Genomic DNA, 14,208 nt, shown 5'->3' with positions numbered 1-14,208 from the left:
AAAAAGGGTTGATTTTTCATTAAAATATTGGATTTCCTGCTCGTTTTCTTTCTATGTTTTTATTTTAGTTTTCCAGCTAAACACAAACATCGAGTATATGTTCATCCAAAATGCAAACATGCGTGTTTATCTGCGTGATGACAAATAGAACCGGAAGCAGTATTTTAGCTTTTCCTTTGCGTGTAGCATGTTTTTAGCATAACGCTAACACTTTTGTTCAGCAGGAGTCCTTTGAAAAAAAGTCTCATTAAATAGTTGTCCAACTTTTGTTTCAGAAATGAAAATAGACAAAAAATGGCTCGGAATGTGTTTTTTGATTTGCATTTAAGAATTGGAAATAGAATGAACGGAAGGTACACAGACTCACATTAGTACCATTATCTCCGCTTTTACTTTGAAAATCACCCGCGTTGGTCTGTTTTTCCGTTTCTGTTACTGGGATTATTATTTTAATGAAACCGTTTATATATATATATATATATATATATATATATATATATATATATATATATATATATATATATATATATATATATATATATATATATATATATATATATATATATATTAGGGATGTCCAATAATGGCTTTTTGCCGATATTGTCCAACTCTTTAATTACCGATACCGATATCAACCAATACCGATATCAACCGATATATGCAGTCGTGGAATTAACACATTTTTATGCCTAATTTGGACAACCAGGTATGGTGAAGATAAGGTACTTTTAAAATAAAAATAAAAAAATAAGATAACTAAATTAAAAACATTTTCTTGCATAAAAAAGAAAGTTAAACAATATAAAAACAGTTACATAGAAACTAGTAATGAATGAAAATGAGTAAAATTAACTGTTAAAGGTTAGTACTATTAGTGGAGCAGCAGCACGCACAATCATGTGTGCTTACGGACTGTATCCCTTGCAGACTGTATTGATATATAATGTAGGAAGCAGAATATTGATAACAGAAAGAAATGGGGGAGGGAGGTTTTTTGGGTTGGTGCACTAATTGTAAGTGTATCTTGTGTTTTTTATGTTGATTTAATAAAAAACCAACAAAAAAAAAACCCGATACAGATAATAAAAAAACCGATACCGATAATTTCCGATATTACATTTTAACGCATTTATATATATATATATATATATATATATATATATATATATATATATATATATATATATATATATGTATATATATATATAGATACAACTTTTTTTTTTCCAACACCAAAAAAAGACAAACCCTTTTTTCTTAAATGTAAATTTTTGTTTTTTAATTTTCATTTATAAGAAAACTGAAATAGCAAAACATACATTGACCTCTTCTGTATTGAAGTTGTATTATTTATAGCCAGCCCAGAACATAAAAAGTATATTAGTCAGACAAAGAAGTACTAGTCAGTGTTATTTTATATCTGCAACAACAACTTGACACAAGTATGATTAGACTGTAGAAGACAAAACAACATTGATGGTGAAATGTCATTTATTTATTGATGTCCGTTTCAGACAACATGATGCACGTCACATGACCTTTCCCTGGTTCACTAATGTGCTCTGTAGTGCACGTCAGCAACACGAGGCCACTAATATGGAAATAAGTTACGTAGAGGATGTGGGGGCTTCAAATAGGATGTTAGGATTCCTCCTCTTTGGACAGAGCCTGTGGAACAAAACACACGTGACTGACAGGCAGGAAATGACATGTTTCTTCAGGCAGGGCCGATACGGATACCGATTATTAGTAGTCAAGGAGGCCGATAAGTGATATCTGTAGGTGATATACATGAATATTATATGTCAGTATGGACAAGGTTTTAAGTCTTTTTGAACGTTATTTTGTAGGAAAGGTGGGACATAATGTTTGATGTTGTGTTTCATTGATCATCAAACACCTTTATTACATGTGTCTAAGAGGAACATCAACATTTGATGTCTAAATATCTCCTGGGAAAATAGGTCAAAATATGACATTTGTCTACATCACAATAACTCATCTACTCCATTTTATACACTTTTATAACACTTGATGGATTGAATACTTTCTGAAATATTGTCAACATTTCTTTTTTTAATTCCTTTTATTTCCCTTTTTTTTGTCAACATTTCAATAAAAACAGTTTTGGGCTCCTTCACGTAGATTATAGTTGAAGATCATTTCTTCCTGGATGTTACAGAAAGTATGAGAATGTGTGAGCTGCTGCCTGATATAACCATCTCATATTTGTCAAGATATTTACACAAAGTTGGATTTCTTTTCTGTCGTGTTATTTGATTGATCATGAAACTGGTGGCGCTCCTTCAATGAGCCCACACGGCGAGTGGTACCGACGGAGGCCAGAACTAACAATGTGGGGCCCAGTAGATACCAGGAAAGAAGGACAAAAACTGGATGTCCTGGCAAGAATGTAAAGTTTTGAGAGGTAAGGAGAAAAGACGTACTGGAAAGAGAGAAAGTGGGCGTGGCTGAGCAGATAGGGGAGAATTCCCAGGAGAAGTCAAAGAAATGATCTTCTAGATATGAAACATATTCTTTGATATTATTGACGATGACATTCAGTTTTAGATTATCATGCAGGACAAAAGTTTTGATCTTGAACAGTACTTAGTACCTCACTGATTACTGTACCAAGTACTGATATCATAATGTGTAGACATTGTATCTGCTGACTGGAGTTGTATAAGAAAGGAAATGTAAAAAAAGAGGTCAATACCAAAAAAGGTCAACATGTCAAATATGGTAAGTGGATCAATAATCAATAATCACCTGTTTGAGGAACTGTCTGCCCAGGTAGTTGGTGGCCATGTTCTTCAGGTCAGTCTTCCCTCCCACTTTGCACTTGATGTACCCGTACAGGTTGGCTCCTTGTAGCACCACACCCATCAGGACCACCGGCTGCACACCACACACACACACACACTGCTCAGTGGGACAACAACCACAATAACAACAACAACAACAGCCACAATAACAACAACCACTACAACAAAAACAACCACTACAACAAAAACAACCACCACCATAGCAACGACAATAACAACCACCACAACGACAACAAGAAAAACAACCACTACAACAACAACAACCACCACAAAAACAATGACAACAACCACTACAACAACAACCACCACAAAAACAATGACGACAACAACAACCACCACAACAACAAAAACAAACACTACAACAACAACAACCACTACAACGACAACAACAACCACCACAAAAACAATGACAACAACCACAACAACAATCACAGCAAAAACAATGACAACAACAACCACCACAACGACAACGACAAAAACAACCACCACAAAAACAACGAAAACAACCACCACAAAAACAAAGACAACAACCACTACAACAACAATCACAGCAAAAACAATGACAACAACCACCACAACAACAACAACAAAAACAACCACCACAAAAACAATGACAACAACCACCACAACGACAACAACAAAAACAACCACTACAACAACAACCACCACAAAAACAATGACGGCAACAACAACCACAACAACAACAACAACAACCACCACAAAATCAATGACGACAACAACCACCACAAAAACAATGACGACAACAACAACAATGACAACAACAACAACAACCACAACAATGACAACAACCACAACAACAACAACCACAACAATGACAACAACCACAACAACAGCAATGACAACAACCACAACAATGACAACAACCACAACAATGACAACAACAACGACAACAACAACAACCACAACAATGACAACAACAACAATGACAACAACAATGACAACGACAACCACAACAATGACAACAACAACAACAAGCAGCATCACAACAAGGAGAAGAAGAAGAATGTCACCAGCCACTTGATCTTCATCTGGAAGATGGCGCTGAAGGCGAACAGAACCCACACCAGCGGGCACACGATCAGTCCCAGCCAGAAGATGCGAGAGTCCGAGTCAGAAAGGTGTGAGCTCCTGGTCCCCTGCCAAGACCGAGGTCACCATGTCAGCACAGGTCTTAGGTCTTAGTGGTGGCTCATGTGTTCTCACCTTCCTGGACTCAAACACCCAATGACTTTGTCCGTCCTCATCCACCTGGTTCCACCACCTCAGACCCACCAGCAGCCTCCCTGTCACGTTCTGCACATGACAGCTCATATGTCACACCTGCACTGTCACATGACCGCCACTTGACTGTCACATGACTGTCACATGACCACCACTTGACTGTCTCATGACCGTCACATGACTGTCACATGACCACCACTTGACTGTCACATGACTGTCACATGACCACCACTTGACTGTCACATGACTGCCACTTGACTGTCACATGACCACCACTTGACTGTCACATGACTGCCACTTGACTACCACATGACCACCACTTGACTGTCACATGACCACCACTTGACTGTCACATGACTGTCACTTGACTGTCACATGACTGCCACTTGACTACAACATGACCGTCACATGACTGTCACATGACTGTCACATGACCACCACTTGACTGTCACATGACCACCACTTGACTGTCACATGACTGTCACTTGACTGTCACATGACTGCCACTTGACTACAACATGACCGTCACATGACTGTCACATGACCACCACTTGACTTTCACATGACCACCACTTGACTGTCACATGACTGTCACATGACCACCACTTGACTGTCACATGACTGTCACATGACCACCACTTGACTGTCACATGACTGTCACATGACCGCCACTTGACTGTCACATGACCGCCACTTGACTGTCACATGACTGTCACATGACCACCACTTGACTGTCACATGACTGTCACATGACCACCACTTGACTGTCACATGACCACCACATGACTGTCACATGACCGCCACTTGACTGTCACATGACCGCCACTTGACTGTCACATGACCGCCACTTGACTGTCACATGACCACCACTTGACTGTCACATGACTGTCACATGACCACCACTTGACTGTCACATGACCACCACTTGACTGTCACATGACTGTCACATGACCACCACTTGACTGTCACATGACCACCACTTGACTGTCACATGACTGTCACATGACCACCACTTGACTGTCCCATGACAACCACTTGACTGTCACATGACCGTCACATGACTGTCACATGACCACCACTTGACTGTCACATGACTGTCACATGACCACCACTTGACTGTCACATGACTGCCACTTGACTACAACATGACCGTCACATGACCACCACTTGACTGTCACATGACCACCACTTGACTACCACATGACCGTCAAATGACCACCACTTGACTGTCACATGACTGTCACATCACTGTCACATGGCCGTCACATGACTGCCACATGACCGCCATATGACCGTCACATGACTGTCACGTGACTGTCATATGACCGTTACATCACTGTCACGTGACTGTCATATGACCGTTACATCACTGTCACATGACTGTCATATGACCGACACATGACTGTCATATGACTACCACATGACCGTCACATGACGGTCATAGGACTGCCACTTGACTGTCACATGACTGTCACATCACTGTCACATGACCGTCACATGACTGCATCTTGACTACCACATGACCGCCACATGACCGTCACATGACTGTCATATGACCGTCACATGACCGTTACATGACTGTCACGTGACTGTCATATGACCGTTACATCACTGTCACATGACTGTCACATGACCGTCACATGACTGCATCTTGACTACCACATGACCGCCACATGACCGTCACATGACTGTCATATGACCGTCACATGACCGTTACATGACTGTCACGTGACTGTCATATGACCGTTACATCACTGTCACGTGACTGTCATATGACCGTTACATCACTGTCACATGACTGTCATATGACCGTCACATGACTGTCATATGACTGCCACTTGACTACCACAGGACCAACACATGACCGTCACATGACGTCACATGACTATCATATGACCGTCACATGACTGTCACATGACTGCCACTTGACTACCACAGGACCGCCACATGACCGCCACATGACCGTCACATGACGGTCATAGGACTGTCACATCACTTTCACATGACTGTCATATGGCTGTCACATGACTGTCACATGACTGCCACTTGACTACCACAGGACAGACACATGACCGTCATATGACCGTCACATGACTGCCACTTGACTACCACAGGACCGCCACATGACCGTCACATGACTGTCAAGGGATCGTCACATGACTGTCATATGGCTGTCACATGACTGTCACATGACCGTCACATGACTGTCATAGGACAGTCACATCACAGTCACATGACTGTCACATGACCGTCACATGACTGTCATAGGACCGTCACATCACAGTGACATGACTGTCACATGACCGTCACAGGACCGTCACATCACTGTCACATGACTGTCATATGGCTGTCACATGACTGCCACTTGACTACCACAGGACCGCCACATGACCGTCAAATGACTGTCATATGACCGTCACATGACTGTCATAGGACCGTCACATCACTGTCACATGACTGTCATATGGCTGTCACATGACTGCCACTTGACTACCACAGGACCGCCACATGACCGTCAAATGACTGTCATATGACCGTCACATGACTGTCACGTGATGGTCATGTGACCATCACGTGACCGCCACATCACCATTACATTACATCACATGACTGTGACATGACCGTAACATGACTGTCATATGACGTCACATGACTGTCATGTGATGTAATGTGACCATCACGTGACCGCCACATCACCATTACATTAAATCACATGACCACGTGACGTTCATGTGACCGTCACATGAGATGACATGAACGTCAGTGTCACATGACGTGACATGAGATGAGTGTCACCTTGACTGCCCAGAAGTCACATGACAGGAGCAGCATGATGGCCACCATGCCAGCGATGAAGCTGCTGCTGCTGACTACATCACACAACAAGTAGAGCAGGAGGGCACACGCTCGGAACGTCACGTGGAAGAAGCACGCCACTGGATGTCTGGGGGGGGCACACCATGTTGATATCACACACCATGTTGATATCACACACACCATGTTGATATCACACACACCATGTTGATATCACACACACCATGTTGATATCACACACACCATTTTGACATCACACACACCATGTTGATATCACACACACCATGTTGACATCACACACACCATGTTGATATCACACACACCATGTTGATATCACACACACCATGTTGATATCACACACACCATGTTGATATCACACACACCATGTTGATATCACACACACCATGTTGATATCACACACACCATGTTGACATCACACACACCATGTTGATATCACACACACCATGTTGATATCACACACACCATGTTGATATCACACACACCATGTTGATATCACACACACCATGTTGACATCACACACACCATGTTGATATCACACACACCATGTTGATATCACACACACCATGTTGATATCACACACACCATGTTGACATCACACACACCATGTTGACATCACACACACCATGTTGACATCACACACACCATGTTGATATCACACACACCATGTTGACATCACACACACCATGTTGACATCACACACACCATGTTGATATCACACACACCATGTTGATATCACACACCATGTTGACATCAAACACACCATGTTGATATCACACACACCATGTTGACATCACACACACCATGTTGATATCATACACACCATGTTGATATCACACACAACATGTTGACATCACACACACCATGTTGATATCATACACACCATGTTGATATCACACACACCATGTTGACATCACACACACCATGTTGATATCACACACACCATGTTGACATCCCACACACCATGTTGAGATACAAGCAGTCCTGCAGCGTGTTTACTTGTGTATGATATCATGTGCGATACAAGCAGTCCTGCAGAGTGTTTACTTGTGTGTGATATCATGTGAGATACAAGCAGTCCTGCAGCGTGTTTACTTGTGTGTGATATCATGTGAGATACAAGCAGTCCTGCAGAGTGTTTACTTGTGTGTGATATCATGTGAGATACAAGCAGTCCTGCAGAGTGTTTACTTGTGTGTGATATCATGTGAGATACAAGCAGTCCTGCAGAGTGTTTACTTGTGTGTGATATCATGTGCAATACAAGCAGTCCTGCAGCGTGTTTACTTGTGTGTGATATCATGTGAGATACAAGCAGTCCTACAGAGTGTTTACTTGTGTGTGATATCATGTGCGATACAAGCAGTCCTGCAGCGTGTTTACTTGCGTGTGATATCATGTGAGATACAAGCAGTCCTGCAGCGTGTTTACTTGTGTGTGATATCATGTGCGATACAAGCAGTCCTGCAGAGTGTTTACTTGTGTGTGATATCATGTGAGATACAAACAGTCCTGCAGCGTGTTTACTTGTGTGTGATATCATGTGAGATACAAGCAATCCTGCAGCGTGTTTACTTGTGTGTGATATCATGTGAGATACAAGCAGTCCTGCAGAGTGTTTACTTGTGTGTGATATCATGTGAGATACAAGCAGTCCTGCAGAGTGTTTACTCGTGTGTGATATCATGTGAGATACAAGCAGTTCTGCAAAGTGTTTACTTGTGTGTGATATCATGTGAGATACAAGCAGTCCTGCAGAGTGTTTACTTGTGTGTGATATCATGTGAGATACAAGCAGTCCTGCAGAGTGTTTACTTGTGTGTGATATCATGTGAGATACAAGCAGTCCTGCAGAGTGTTTACTTGTGTGTGATATCATGTGCGATACAAGCAGTCCTGCAGCGTGTTTCCTTGTGTGTGATATCATGTGCGATACAAGCAGTCCTGCAGCGTGTTTACTTGTGTGTGATATCATGTGAGATACAAGCAGTCCTGCAGAGTGTTTACTTGTGTGTGATATCATGTGCGATACAAGCAGTCCTGCAGCGTGTTTACTTGTGTGTGATATCATGTGAGATACAAGCAGTCCTGCAGAGTGTTTACTCGTGTGTGATATCATGTGAGATACAAGCAGTCCTGCAAAGTGTTTACTTGTGTGTGATATCATGTGAGATACAAGCAGTCCTGCAGAGTGTTTACTTGTGTGTGATATCATGTGAGATACAGGCAGTCCTGCAGAGTGTTTACTTGTGTGTGATATCATGTGCGATACAAGCAGTCCTGCAGCGTGTTTCCTTGTGTGTGATATCATGTGCGATACAAGCAGTCCTGCAGCATGTTTACTTGTGTGTGATATCATGTGAGATACAAGCAGTCCTGCAGAGTGTTTACTTGTGTGTGATATCATGTGCGATACAAGCAGTCCTGCAGCGTGTTTACTTGTGTGTGATATCATGTGAGATACAAGCAGTCCTGCAGAGTGTTTACTCGTGTGTGATATCATGTGAGATACAAGCAGTCCTGCAAAGTGTTTACTTGTGTGTGATATCATGTGAGATACAAGCAGTCCTGCAGAGTGTTTACTTGTGTGTGATATCATGTGAGATACAAGCAGTCCTGCAGAGTGTTTACTTGTGTGTGATATCATGTGAGATACAAGCAGTCCTACAGAGTGTTTACTTGTGTGTGATATCATGTGCGATACAAGCAGTCCTGCAGCGTGTTTACTTGTGTGTGATATCATGTGAGATACAAGCAGTCCTGCAGAGTGTTTACTTGTGTGTGATATCATGTGCGATACAAGCAGTCCTGCAGCGTGTTTACTTGTGTGTGATATCATGTGAGATACAAGCAGTCCTGCAGAGTGTTTACTCGTGTGTGATATCATGTGAGATACAAGCAGTCCTGCAAAGTGTTTACTTGTGTGTGATATCATGTGAGATACAAGCAGTCCTGCAGAGTGTTTACTTGTGTGTGATATCATGTGAGATACAAGCAGTCCTGCAGAGTGTTTACTTGTGTGTGATATCATGTGAGATACAAGCAGTCCTACAGAGTGTTTACTTGTGTGTGATATCATGTGCGATACAAGCAGTCCTGCAGCGTGTTTACTTGTGTGTGATATCATGTGCGATACAAGCAGTCCTACAGAGTGTTTACTTGTGTGTGATATCATGTGCGATACAAGCAGTCCTGCAGCGTGTTTACTTGTGTGTGATATCATGTGCGATACAAGCAGTCCTGCAGCGTGTTTACTTGTGTGTGATATCATGTGCGATACAAGCAGTCCTACAGAGTGTTTACTTGTGTGTGATATCATGTGCGATACAAGCAGTCCTGCAGCGTGTTTACTTGTGTGTGATATCATGTGCGATACAAGCAGTCCTACAGAGTGTTTACTTGTGTGTGATATCATGTGCGATACAAGCAGTCCTGCAGCGTGTTTACTTGTGTGTGATATCGTGTGCAAAGTGAAGAAGTATCATGGAGTTATTGGCCACAAGGTGACCTTGGACTAATAGGTAGTTAGGCCAGTGAAGTGTTGACTGACTTGGTGTGTGAGTTCCTGGGTGGTCGACTTCCTGTATCGTCCTGGGCGTCAAACAGAGACACATCTTCCTCGTCCTGAGAGTGAAGAAGGAGAAGTTGGAGAGAACTCACAATACATGTCAGTACTACATGTAATATATGTCAGTACTACATGTAATACATGTCAGTACTACATGTAATATATGTCAGTACTACATGTAATATATGTCAGTACTACATGTAATATATGTCAGTATTACATGTAATATATGTCAGTACTACATGTAATACATGTCAGTACTACATGTAATATATGTCAGTACTACATGTAATATATGTCAGTACTACATGTAATACATGTCAGTACTACATGTAATATATGTCAGTACTACATGTAATATATGTCAGTACTACATGTAATACATGTCAGTACTACATGTAATATATGTCAGTATTACATGTAATACATGTCAGTATTACATGTAATATATGTCAGTACTACATGTAATATATGTCAGTATTACATGTAATATATGTCAGTATTACATGTAATATATGTCAGTATTACATGTAATATATGTCAGTACTACATGTAATATATGTCAGTACTACATGTAATACATGTCAGTACTACATGTAATATATGTCAGTACTACATGTAATATATGTCAGTATTACATGTAATACATGTCAGTATTACATGTAATACATGTCAGTACTACATGTAATATATGTCAGTACTACATGTAATATATGTCAGTACTACATGTAATACATGTCAGTACTACATGTAATACATGTCAGTACTACATGTAATACATGTCAGTACTACATGTAATATATGTCAGTACTACATGTAATACATGTCAGTACTACATGTAATATATGTCAGTACTACATGTAATATATGTCAGTACTACATGTAATACATGTCAGTACTACATGTAATATATGTCAGTACTACATGTAATATATGTCAGTACTACATGTAACCCAGGTAAATAAAGTTCCCTGTGTTTCCACCAAGAGGTAATTATTAGCCTCAACCCCAGTCAACACAATGCTAATGCTAACAAGCTAACACTAAAGCCAATATGTTCGTGTTGTCAATGTGAGATAAACACTGACATGTATTGTTTATGTATTGTTATTTACAGATAAACACTGACATGTATTATTGATATATTGTTATTTACAGATAAACACTGACATGTATTATTGATATATTGTTATTTACAGATAAACACTGACATGTATTATTGATGTATTGTTATTTACAGATAAACACTGACATGTATTATTGATATATTGTTATTTACAGATAAACACTGACATGTATTATTGATATATTGTTATTTACAGATAAACACTGTCATGTATTATTGATATATTGTTATTTACAGATAAACACTGACATGTATTATTGATGTATTGTTATTTACAGATAAACACTGACATGTATTATCTATGTATTGTTATTTACAGATAAACACTGACATGTATTATTGATATATTGTTATTTACAGATAAACACTGACATGTATTATTGATATATTGTTATTTACAGATAAACACTGACATGTATTATTGATGTATTGTTATTTACAGATAAACACTGACATGTATTATTTATGTATTGTTATTTACAGATAAACACTGACATGTATTATTGATATATTGTTATTTACAGATAAACACTGACATGTATTATTGATGTATTGTTATTTACAGATAAACACTGACATGTATTATTTATGTATTGTTATTTACAGATAAACACTGTCATGTATTATTGATATATTGTTATTTACAGATAAACACTGACATGTATTATTGATGTATTGTTATTTACAGATAAACACTGACATGTATTATCTATGTATTGTTATTTACAGATAAACACTGACATGTATTATTGATGTATTGTTATTCACAGATACACACTGACATTTATATATTGTTATTTACAGATAAACACTGACATGTATTATTGATATATTGTTATTTACAGATAAACACTGACATGTATTATTGATGTATTGTTATTTACAGATAAACACTGACATGTATTATTGATGTATTGTTATTTACAGATAAACACTGACATGTATTATTGATATATTGTTATTTACAGATAAACACTGACATGTATTATTGATGTATTGTTATTTACAGATAAACACTGACATGTATTATTGATGTATTGTTATTTACAGATAAACACTGACATGTATTATTTATGTATTGTTATTTACAGATAAACACTGACATGTATTATTGATATATTGTTATTTACAGATAAACACTGACATGTATTATTGATGTATTGTTATTTACAGATAAACACTGACATGTATTATTTATGTATTGTTATTTACAGATAAACACTGACATGTATTATTGATGTATTGTTATTTACAGATACACACTGACATTTATATATTGTTATTTACGGATAAACACTGACATGTATTATTGTCACGCAATCAAGTCAGTATTAATAATGACGCAATCAAGTCATTCACAACGATTGATCAAAAACGACCTGCTTAATGTGCGATGTACAAAATACTGATTAGACAGTTGTCGGACCAAAAGATGATTTATATTTCACTCTAACACGCAAATGTCTCGTCAAAGAGCCACTTAGCTAAATAAGAAGAAGAATAAGATCCCAACTGTAAACATTACACGTTTGCAGTCTGAGCGAGCAAAAGTATAATAATACCAATAATTATTATTATTTAGCGACGTAGAAACCTATCGACTAACATGAACATCTGCAACTATTTCCAGCTAAAGGACACTTTTATAAAAGTAAATGTAGTAACTTACGTCTGTTAGCATGTTGACACTGTAGCTGACACTTCCTGCTTCATGCTAGCTGCAACACACGTGACTGCACTGCATGGTCATGTGACTCTGACGTTGCCAGATCACGCATATCCGCTCAATACAATCACACACTGTAAGATACTACTACTACTACACTACTAGCAACATGTAAGATACTACACTACTAGCAACATGTAAGATACTACACTACTACATTACTAGCAACATGTAAGATACTACTACTACTACTACACTACTAGCAACATGTAAGATACTACACTACTAGCAACATGTAAGATACTACACTACTACATTACTAGCAACATGTAAGATACTACTACTACTACTACACTACTAGCAACATGTAAGATACTACACTACTACATTACTAGCAACATGTAAGATACTACTACTACTACTACACTACTAGCAACATGTAAGATGTAATTTCCCACCTGGCAACTCTGTGTGGTCTGTGATTGTGACGTCATGCTTGTAATCCCGGATGTAGCTTCCTGAACGCTCAATGATCACTGCCTATGTTTTGATCATGAAATAGAACATCTAATCAAATATCCATCCATCCATTTTCTACCGCTTGTCCCTTTCGGGGTGGCGGCGGGTGCTGGAGCCTATCTCAGCTTCATTTTAATGAACGGGAATTGAAAGACAACAAAACCCAAAGCGATTGGTTTATTTTGAAAAACAAAAGACACATGTTATTTGTTCAGTGTCAAAGAGCAATACCTTGATTAATTGTATAATTTATATATCAAAAATGAAAGTTATTAAGTCAACAAAAAATGTGTTTATGGAGCTCGAAAACAGAACCGGAAGTTGCGTCAGAAATACTGTGAAGGACTACTGTATTACATATCAAAATAAAAGCAGGACACAACACCACGCTGTATTTGGCGGACAGTCTGCGGTCTTTTCTTTAAAT

The 14,208-nt window shown here is 39.0% G+C and overlaps 1 protein-coding gene across 1 annotated transcript; it reads right to left on the bottom strand.

Moving 5' to 3' along the window:
• Window positions 1–1,322: 1,322 nt before the first annotated feature.
• Window positions 1,323–13,407, bottom strand: tvp23b (trans-golgi network vesicle protein 23 homolog B (S. cerevisiae)). The gene is made up of 7 exons (XM_062031863.1): window positions 13,266–13,407; window positions 10,453–10,526; window positions 6,867–7,014; window positions 4,053–4,142; window positions 3,860–3,985; window positions 2,773–2,901; window positions 1,323–1,668 (listed from the first exon to the last, which is right to left on the bottom strand). The coding sequence occupies exons 1-7, from the start codon at window positions 13,275–13,277 to the stop codon at window positions 1,642–1,644; spliced, it is 606 nt and encodes a 201-aa protein (XP_061887847.1). The 5' UTR covers window positions 13,278–13,407; the 3' UTR covers window positions 1,323–1,641.
• Between the last annotated feature and the right edge of the window lie 801 nt (window positions 13,408–14,208).

Source organism: Entelurus aequoreus, linkage group LG21 (assembly GCF_033978785.1).
Source record: "Entelurus aequoreus isolate RoL-2023_Sb linkage group LG21, RoL_Eaeq_v1.1, whole genome shotgun sequence".
NCBI classification, from domain to species: Eukaryota; Metazoa; Chordata; class Actinopteri; order Syngnathiformes; family Syngnathidae; genus Entelurus; species Entelurus aequoreus.
This window is presented reverse-complemented; position numbering and strand designations above follow the sequence as displayed.